We start from the raw sequence: 10,580 nt of genomic DNA on the forward strand, positions 1-10,580 counted from the left end.
TCTTGCAAAGGGCTTCAATCTGCCATTTATTGCACCACACTGGAGAGTTCTCTTTTAATGACAGTGTTCATTTAAAAAATGAAAAATTTAAAAACTTTAGACCTTATAGAAGGTAAAGGTAAGGTATTGGAGATACAATATTTGTTTTATTTATAGAGGATTTTCTATTTGTAAATCAGGTTGTTTCCGTAGGAATAAATCAAATGTCATTCTCCTATTGTATATTTTTCTTGGATTTTAAGACTTCATTTACCCAACTTCACGGATTAGGGATCTTTCTCTTCCCACTTTCAACAGTCTAAGAACCTGTAAATTGTTTAGTCTCTTGGCTAGACAGTGCTAAATAGGAATGAGTATCCTACATTCTGTCAACCAACCACATATACTAAACTCCCCTAGGACACTGGATTACTGTATGCCAAGCTCTTAGATAGGTGAGCACTAATGGTGGCATAATCACTATCCCAAGGTTTAGAGAGAGATTCCATTTTCTTATCCAGTTTTCCTTAGGATCGTGCAAGATATTTCCTGGAAAGGATGTTTAATAGAACATAAGGTTTAAACTGACAGCCACTTCTGAAAAGTACTGCACAGTAAAAACTAGACCAGGGGTCCCCAACCCCCTGTTAGGAACCGGGCCGCACAGCAGGAGGTGAGAGCGGCAGGGAAGCGAGCAAAGCTTCATCTGCCGCTCCCCCGCTCCCCATCGCTAGCATCACCGCCTAACACCACCCCACCCCCTCCCTCCGTTCTGTGGCAAAATTGTCTTCCACGAAACCGGTCCCTGGTGCCAAAAAGGTTGGGGACCACTGATCTAGACTAAAACAATGAGATATCCAGACCACAGAACTTCAAATAAATTACTTTCCTATATATGTCAAGTAATACCTTATAGTTTGTTTTTTTTTTCTAGTGTAGTTTATCTGTACTTCTTCAAATCCTCTCCACTTGCATTTCCTCATGTCTATAGATGGCAAACTACAGGGACTTTTTTTTTTTTTTTTTTTTTTTAGTTCAACTCTCTGGTATTTACAGGAAGACAGGAACAAAATGCTAGGCTTGGATTTAGGTGCAAAGAATGCCCTTTCACAACCAAAACCACCAAAGACCTTTTTATGTTTAAATACTGCTGCCTTCCCTCCTGTCCTTCTGAAATGTCTTTGCTTGTGTTAAGGCACGGTTTCCCCTCTTGTGCTCTGGATCCCACACCCTTCATTTTCTTCTGAATTTTCTGACATTTTATTTGAAAAATGAAAAACACACCCATGTAAAGAACACACCCATACCCATCATTAAATTCTCTCCCTCTAGAATCTGTTGATATGCTGAGGCATCCTATCTAAAAACCTAACAACAAACTCTCCCTTGACTCCATAACCCCACCCCCACTTCCTTTCTAAGCAAAGCTTCTTGAGAGTTCTCTATAGTTGTCATCTCCACTTCTGTTTATCTATCTCAATATATTTCAACAGGATTTCATCCCCACCATTCCAAGACAACACCCTTCAAGGTCAACACCGACATCCATGCTTCCAGATCAATAGTCAAGTCTCCTTCGCTAGCTCCCATTATAATTTACCTTTTATGTTTGGAATGCCCTGAAAGCCCATTATTCTGCCTCCTTCTGATTTCCACTTACACAGTCCCTAAGTGACTTCATCCAATGCCATTGCTTTAAATGCCCTCTGTAGGCCAAAAGCTCCCACGAACCTTCAACCCTAACTCTCCCCAACCCTCCAGACTCATGTTTCCAACTGTCTATGTGGCATCCCCTATAGATGACTAATAGCTCAAACTTAACGCTGGCGAAGTAGAACTCCTGCGGTTTCCTTTTCCCCTCTCCCAGAGTTTCCCTGATCTCAAATCGGATCTGGTTGCTCAAGTAAAAAAATGTAGGAATCATCTTTGATTCCACTTGCTTTTCCTCACCTCTCCCATCAGCAAGTCCTATCAATTTTACCTCCAAAATATCCCAAGGCAATCTACTCACCAACTCTACCTCTGCTGCTCTCTTCTAATCCATTCTCACATTGAAGCTACCACAGGTCTCCTAACTTGTGTCCTTGCTTCTTCTCTTGCCTCTATAACCCATTTTCCACACAGCAGCGATCTCTTCAATGTAAATTATTGATAAATCATGTCATTCGTCTGTCCAACCACCTGCTATGGCCTGAATTTTTGCGCCCCCCCCCCCAATTCTTATGCTGAAATCTCCAAAGATGATGGTATTAGGGGATGGAATATTTGAAAGATGCTTACGTCATGAATGTAGAGCCTTCATGAATGGGATTAGTGCCTTTATAAAAGAGGCTCCAGAGAGCTTCCTGCCCCTTTCACTATGTGAGGACACAGTTGAGACAGGCAATCTGCAACTTGGAAGACAGCCCTTAGCAGAACGTGACCATGCTTGGTGCCTTGATTTTGGCCATTCCAGCCTCCAAAAATGTGAAAAATTTCTGACGTTTATAAGCTACCCAGTCTGTGGTATTTTTTCACAGCGGCCCGAAGGGACTAAGACATTACCCCTCTCCCATCATTTCCCACTGCTCTTGGATTACAAAAGCCCTACATTATCTGGTCTTTGCTGCCTCCCTCCCCCAACCCCAGCCTCAACTTTTACCACTCTCCCCCAGATTCACTACACTCCAACCACACTGGCCTTTCCCTTCATCCAACACATTAAGTTTTTTTTTCCCTTTCTTAGGGTTTTGCACTGTTTCCTCCACCAGGAAGATTTTGCCCCAATTTCACACAGCCATTCAGGTCCTAACTCAAAATGTCTGCTCAGAAGAGGCCTTTCCTGACCATCCAATCTAAAAAGCCTCCCAGCCACTCTCTCCTATCACCCAATCTTAAGTCTCTGCATAGCACTTACCTTTTTATGTTTAGTGTAAGCTCTGCAAGACTTCATCTATCTTGTTCCCCCATCTAGAATGGTCCCTGTCACATAATAGGTGCATGATAAAAATGTGTGGAAAGAATGAATGGGGACTTCCATGGTGGCGCAGTGGTTAAGAATCCACCTGCCAATGCAGGGGACACGGGTTCGAGCCCTGGTCCAGGAAGATCCCTCATGCTGCGGAGCAACTAAGCCCGTGTGCCACAACTACTGAGCCTGCGTTCTAGAGCCCGTGAGCCACGACTACTGAGCCAGCATGCTGCAAATACTGAAGCCTGAGCACCTAGAGCCCGTGCTCCGCAACGAGAAGCCACTGCAATGAGAAGCCCGCGCACCGCAATGAAGAGTAGCCCCTGCTCGCCACAACTAGAGAAAGCCCGTGTGCAGCAACGAAGACCCAACACGGCCAAAAATAAATAAAATATAATAAATAAATTTATTTAAAAAAATGAATGAATGGATGAAAGGCATCATGATACTTATTCAATAATGCAAGTCCAAACCAGGAATGACAATTATTTACAAGAGATCAAAGAGAATGGGCTCTCCCAGCTTACCACCTGAAAGCTCAATTTACGTTTTGACTTACGGTCTGGTTCCAATTAAACAACAGATTTAGCATCTATTTACCTAAGTGCCAAGGAAAGGGGACTCATCATAAAAATTCACCTGCTTAGCTCACAGGTGTTCTTGGCTTTCTTCTTCTCTAGGCATTCAGCAATAAATCATTCCAATAATGTTTCTATAATGCTTAGGGGAAAAACAAAAATTTTAAAAATTACACCAACTTCTGTGATATGGCAAAAATGTTTATTAAAATCTTTTTTTTTTTTTTTCCCCAAGTATGAACTTTATTGGAAGGAGTCCTTCGAATTCACTCTCTCATCCTGGACAAACAAGCTAACAAGTACTATATACAGAATATAAAGCAGTAGTAAATTAGTCCACATAGTAGCATAGTGAAAAAAAATGGGACTTTTCTGGAACTCAGATCATTCAAAGTGGCAACTCAGGTGATCTAAGAAACCAATTATATTCTCATGGTTTTCCTTCTGGTTCAAGATCTGAAGAGTTAGGTTACCACCACCTGTTTTAAGAGGTAGAATATATGCTTTCGAGTAGTCCACCATTTACCAGTCAGCCTGGCCTCGGGAGATTCTCATACCTCAGCCCATCTGCCTTAGGTGATGGCCAGAAGATCTCTATGCCCCAGACAGCAAAGCTTCCTGCTCGTCTCTACTTAAGATCCATGAACCGGATATCCATGATGAGAAGGAAGTTCTTAGGCAGTGGGCGGGGGGCTGGAGAGAGAACAGTAAACACCTGATGCTCTAGGTCCACACTGGTCACAACGATGAAGCCGGCCACACTGGTCTCTGAAAGGTTCTCCTCTGTGCCCTCAGCAGAGCTGACACTCAGGAGGTGGTGCACCATGTCTCGGCCAGGGCTGACGGGCACTAGCTTGAGCTGATTGTCCTCCTGAGACATGCCCAGAGGCAGACAGGAGTCTGGGATGGTGGGTGCCCCAACTTTGTAGATTTTCACATCTGAAAATTTGACATTGAAGGCGTGGGGATAGAAACAGCCCCGGAATCCATAGAAATACTCACGGATACGCTCATCCCTACATTCCCGCCGGAAGTCCTTGGAGCGCTCAACCACGCCCCCGGATTTAGGGAGCAGCACGGTGCGTACAAAGTGAGGTAGGTCCCGTTTCAGTTCATTGTACAGTCGTTCTTGATCCAGAACCACAACTACGTCCACCTCAAAGGCGGACGCTGCATGCACCAGTGCCTGGTAACCAGAGCCCTTGACCCAGCCGCAGGTGTTAATGACACAGCCACTCACAGAGGCCCTTCGGTTCACTTCACACCTTTGGTTGAACACATCTGCTAAACGAGATGTAATCTGCAGAAGAAAGGATCGCAGAAGAAAGGATCGAGGTGAGGGAAAAAAAAAAACCCACAGAAACAAACCAACCCATAGCTCTTTTAGCCTTCTTTAGAATAAGTGGAATTAGATATAAAAAAATGGACATTCTTAATGGCTGTGGTTGTGACCCCATAACGTGGATTTAATTTTTATTTTATGTTGCTTCTTCTGTCTCTTGTGTTTCATGTCCTAAGTACAAATTTAATAAATCACTTAAGAACAGGTCCATAGAAACGTGTACCAATCTGAGGTTGACTTATTTTTGAAACCGTCTTTTCCAAAATCATGTGGCAATAATACCAGCTGAGAGGGAGCAAAGAATTTTAACTGGCAAACTTCTGCACAGCTTCCAACCCTGACAGCAGCCCTTCCCTCCACCCCACCTTGGCCCTGGCTCTGACCTTATTATAAAGCTTGATGTTGGTGCCAGGAGTGGTGGAGCCAAAATGATACACCAGAGGGGCCTGGATAGAGAATCCCTCTTCAACATCTGCTGGCCGCTCAATGTAGAGGGCCCCCATGGTACCAGGGATGGACACAGAGCCCTGGCCCACATCCAGCTCCACGTAAGTGGGCCGCCGGCCCAAACGCACTGCGTAGTTGAGCAGCAGACGGCACACTGTGGACTTGCCCACATCAGTGGGGCCCACTACCATCACCCGGGGCCCTCGCTCTTCTTCCTTCTCCGCCTGCCTCCGCATCTGCTCCAAGGCTGTATGAGTGTTGAGATAAAGCAACATAGGGGTGTCCTTGGAGACATAAGCCACCTCGGTGCGGCCACTGAGCTGTAGAGAACAGCCATGCCAAGTGAAAACAGCCACCTTGGCACCAGCATCAAAGGTGAATTTCTTGTTTCGGGTCAGCTCTGTGCCAAAGATTTCTGCCATGCCAGCGAGCAGCTCCAACTGAACTGACTGAGATGCCTCCACCTCAAAGCGAAGTTCTGTTTCTCGCTCTAGTTCAAATTTAGTGGTTGGCTTCTTGTCATCATTGGCCTCCTCTCCCATCTTTTTTGTGTGGCTGCTGTGCCTAGAACACAAATATCAGATCAAAACAGAAGTCAGGACTCACTTCAAAATCCTCCAGTGGACGTTTCTCCTTACCTTGCTTCATACTTCTTCTTACCTCCGATCACCATCTGTCTCACTATATATTTGTTTATTGTCTGTCTATCCTCACTAGGACGTAAGGGGGGGTATTTTTGTTTGCTGCTGTAACTCTAGTACCTAGAATACAGCTTGACAACCCAAAGGCACCTCTATAGAAACACCCAGTGAATACATGACTCGGAGTAAGAAAACGGTATCTACAGTTTGAAAGACTTGATTACATCACCTTCATCGCCCTACTGGGATACTCCAGACTTAAAAAGGCAATAGATGCCCAATCCCTAACCCTCTCAGTCAACAAGAAAGGGAACCAGCAATCCGGATGCAAAGCAGAGAATACCGGCTTCGGACTCAAAACAGCAATAAGAAAACAGCTCAGCAACCACTGGCAGTGTCTTTAGACAAATAAAATCACTTAACTTCTCTGTACCTTTTCCTCAGCTGTCAACTGGAGGAACTTACACTTCCTCACACAAAGTGTTGCTCTGGGGATTAACAGCGATTGCTGGAGTGGGGGAAAAAAATCACTACATAAACTAGAAAACGCCGAGGAACAGCGAAGAATCATCTCCGATCCCGGATCGCAGCTCTAGGTCCAGCATCTGTCCCAGCCTCCCCAGGCACCGAAACCTGCCCAGGCTCCAAGGAAGCGACGGTTGCGTTCCTGAGCTTATTATCTTACCTGTACAGCCAAGAGCCCAAACTTGTAAACCAAAAAGCCCTCACTAACTAGGACCTAAGCCTAACAGCTTGCCTCGCTCGCCTAGACCCACGCCGGAAGCTCAGGCGTTTCCGCACTTGCGCAGTGGAGAAGCCGCGGCCGCGCGATGCCCCCTGTGATATGTAGTTGTGCCAGACAGCCGCGAGCGATCGAGCTCGCGCAGCCGCTCGGCTTTCTGGGACTTGTAGTTAATGGATTGTTTTTGATCGTGACGTCAAAGGTGGGCGGGCGGCGGCCGTCATTGTTCGCGAAGCCCGGGGGCGGGCGGAGTAGGAGGCGTGGCGGTTACGCCCCCGCGCGGGGCGGGCACCAGCAGAGGGGGCCAACGGTTGCTGAGACGCGGCGGTCAGGGCCTCTCGCCACAGTACTCTCGCTCACCTGCCATCCGGGAAGGGGTAGGGCGGCGGGATGGGAAGGGGACTCGCTGGTCTAGGTCCCACGATCGCCTGGAAACGGGGAAATTAGCAGAACCGCATTTGGATACGAGGAAACCAAGGGGTAGGGAAAGTGGAGGAAAACAGCTTATCAGAGAGTAAGCTGGACTGTCATCCCCAACCCGACACAATGTTTGCCCCCTAGAGAGCATTTAAAAAATTTTTTTTAAATAAACGAATAGAAGTCCAAGAATTTCTTCCAGTTACTCTGCAAGTCAATCATTACCCAACAACCTCTCTCCTATTGAGTGGGGAGTTTTGTTGGGGACTCTGTTTCCCGCCCTAAATCCCTGACAGTTATACAAGGTCAGTCATTTAACCCCACAAGCAACAGGTTAGGCCACGTCTTTAAGCTTCTGATGCGTTTGGACTTCGGAATCTTGTATTCTTTGGGCAAATCACAGACTTAAACACTCTGAGACCCAGTTTTTTGACTGTGAACTAGCGATAACAGTACCCAACCTCTTCAAGTCGTTTTGAAGACTGAATAGGATGATGTATGTAAAGTACTAAGCCCAATGCCTGTAACATAGAAAGCATCTGATGTTAGCTCTTAAGTTATTGTAAGTTGAGGAGGGGAAGCTATAACGATGACATCTATCTGTAGTTTACATTTTTCAAAGCCCTTTCAGGTATCCTCTTTCACAGCCACCAGTAAAGTCGCGTTATCATCTTCAATTTCAGGTGAGGTAGGAGACTAAGGTAGGTGAAGCGATTTGCCCAAGCTAGTACTCAAACCCAAGATTTTGGAGTTTGAGTGCCGTTATAATAATAGCAAATGCATAGTGCCAGATGCCACACAGTGTTCTATGGGCATTACAGGTATAAATCCATTAAATCCTCACAAGAATCCTGTGAAGTACACACTGTAATTGTCATCCCTGCTTTAGAGATGAGTACTTTTTTCAGTCCAGCTCACAGGGTTAATCTGAGTACAAAAGCCTGGTAAGATTTTCTGGGTTGCCTTTTTCCGGCTGGCCCCATTTTACCATTCCCTTCCTAAGAGTGCCTTCCTCACGTCTCACTTCTTTTAATTATTTTGGCAGCACCGGGTCTCAGTTACAGCACGCGGGATCTTCGTTGTGACATGCGGGCTCTTAGCTGGGGCATGCGTGCAGGATCTAGTTCCCCGGCCATGGACCAAACCAGGGCCCCCTTCACTGGGAGCACAGGGCCCTACCCACTGGACCACCAGGGAAGTCCCTCACTTCTCACTTCTCACAGTACTTTTTCTTTGGTGGTTTGCTTTAATTATTTAATTCATTCACCACGCCTCTATTAGTTCTCCAGGGAACTACCACGTATCCCCTAATCTTTCACCATTCTTCAAAAATTCAATTCTAGTCTTCCCTTTGCAAAATTCTCTCCCTTAGGGAGCTCATCCTCTCCTGTTTCCATGCAGTCTATCTCCCAGATTTGTTTCTTTGCCTCTCCCTTGAGGCAATTTCTCCCAGTTATCTGAAGGTCATCGTAATTTGGGTATTGTATAGCCAACTCAAGCTGACTTTAGGGAGAAGAAACCCCTCCCCCTCCTTTGGACTGCTCTCCATTTTGCTTCTTAAACAGAGTCAGGGCAGAACATTGAAAGCATCTATGCTTCCCTACACTCTCCTTCCTCACTTTCAATCTTTCACCAAGCACTGCTGTCATCTCCACCCCACCCCCAAATAATACTGTCCTCACGTGTCTTGTTTATTCTCCTCTCCAGCTAAATCCTTGATAATTTTCTTCCTGAGTTCATTTAAATTAAGTGGCATCCTTTTTTGCTTCCACACTTCCAAACCTTGCCCTAAAAAACTACTCACCTTCCTTTTCCCACTTCCCACTGTTTTCCTCAACAAATGCCTCCTCCACTTACATTTCCCTTCTCATCTGTTGCCCAGGCAAGAATATTTCCCTCTTTCTTTACTCAGTTCTACCTCTCAATTCCAAACCTCTGGTAACGTCGCTCAAGATACCCACACTGTGTTTTCAGAATTTACCTTAAACCCCAGAATCTTCCCTGATTAAATATTCAGAATTCCTTTCACTTTTTCAGACCCAGCTAGCAGTGCCTCCCATGAACCTTATTTCCCTACCTTAACTTTTCCCCCTCCTTGCTTGTGAAAAGTACTTTGTTTTCTGAATGTTAGCCTTGGTTAGAAATGGGAGTTTTTATCTTAGAGGGTTATATTGTGTCCACCTACTTTAGCAGCTTGCATAGGGCAACACTCCATGAGAAATATTCTGGGTCAACTGAAATATAACTGGAAACCGATACAAAAATAGCAAGAAAGATGTTAAATTCTTCATCAGACATAAATCTGGCATGTGTCTCTTGAGCTATCAGAATTTAATAGTAAATCTGCTCTGGGTTTAGGGGTATTAAGTTGAGAACATTGTTTTGAAATGACAGCAACTATGGTTTACTAAGTGCCTATCACGTGCCAGGCGTTTTTTAGGTGTTTACACGTTGTCTCGCTTTACTTCACGTCTCCATGGGGTAAACGTCATTAGCTTAATTTTGTAGAAGAGCAAAACAGGGGCACGAAGTTTATCAGTAACTCACCCAGTGGTGTCTGGTGAGTGTATTGGCAGAGCCGGGATTCCAGCTCAGGTCTCTCTGAGACCAAAGCCAGACACCTGGACAACATCTGAAGATGCAACTCAACGGCTGTTTTGTGAGCATCTTCTGTATGCAGAGTTCTGTGCTAGGCATCGCAGTCCTGGGATGCAGAGAGGAGTTTCCCAGAGGACCTGCCTCAGAAAGTTTATAGCCCAGTAGAGAATCTTATGTAACGTGGGTGTAGCACAAGTAATTTGGAGGTAGGTGATAAGACGTTCCTGCATGTGAGATGTCATATTTGGTCTATGACTCCTTCGGGGGTACTCAGCTGGAGGCTTGGAAGTGCCTGGTACAAGCTTGGGGGCACTCTATGCCATATGTGACAATTACTGTGTCTTTCTTTTCCCTGCGTCAAGGCTGGTGCCAGAGCTGAAATGGGAGATGTATCATCTTGAATGTGCGCGCGCGCTCCTGACTCTGCACCCGTCTCTCACTGTCACCCGCCTAGCCACCACCTTTCCTCCAGTCCTGCCACCCGTACTGTACGCCATCCTTGCCCAGCCCTGTCCTTCCCCCAGGTTCTTGCAGTCTCCTTGGCCACACCGCCTTCCTCCAGAGCAGCCAGCCTCTCCTCTTGCCCCCGCCCCTCCCGTCCCGCCCCTCTGCTCCCATCCCTCTGCATCACTCCCCCAGCCCCATCCCTCAATGCCTGCGCGCTCCCTTCCTCCCAACCCTCCTCCTGTGTCTCCCAGCCCTGCTCTGACGTGGGAGGTGAGGGGGGTGGGGGATGGATGACTCACAGTGTTATGATGCAGTTCCACAACATACAGCTACATTCACCCACAGCCCGAGGTACAGACGGGAGACAACCTCTGGCCCCTTAGCAGCTGGCCAGCTTTGCAGCCCCAGTCTTGAGCCCCTAACTACCCTCCCCCCGCCC

The 10,580-nt window shown here is 46.3% G+C and overlaps 1 protein-coding gene across 3 annotated transcripts; it reads right to left on the reverse strand.

The window, feature by feature from the left end:
• Positions 1-3,427: 3,427 nt before the first annotated feature.
• CLP1 (cleavage factor polyribonucleotide kinase subunit 1) lies at positions 3,428-6,728 on the reverse strand. Of its 3 annotated transcripts, none has more exons than XM_079929250.1 (3): positions 6,623-6,728; positions 5,233-5,860; positions 3,428-4,807 (listed from the first exon to the last, which is right to left on the reverse strand). In XM_079929250.1, exons 2-3 carry the CDS (start codon positions 5,836-5,838, stop codon positions 4,136-4,138), a joined length of 1,278 nt encoding a protein of 425 aa, XP_079785376.1. In that variant the 5' UTR covers positions 5,839-5,860; positions 6,623-6,728; the 3' UTR covers positions 3,428-4,135. The 3 variants fall into 3 exon arrangements, with proteins under 3 accessions (XP_079785376.1, XP_079785377.1, XP_079785375.1); XM_079929251.1 differs by having other exon boundaries at positions 6,371-6,688; XM_079929249.1 differs by having other exon boundaries at positions 5,935-6,688.
• Positions 6,729-10,580: the final 3,852 nt, after the last annotated feature.

Source organism: Stenella coeruleoalba (genome assembly GCF_951394435.1).
Source record: "Stenella coeruleoalba genome assembly, chromosome: 8".
NCBI classification, from domain to species: domain Eukaryota; kingdom Metazoa; phylum Chordata; class Mammalia; order Artiodactyla; family Delphinidae; genus Stenella; species Stenella coeruleoalba.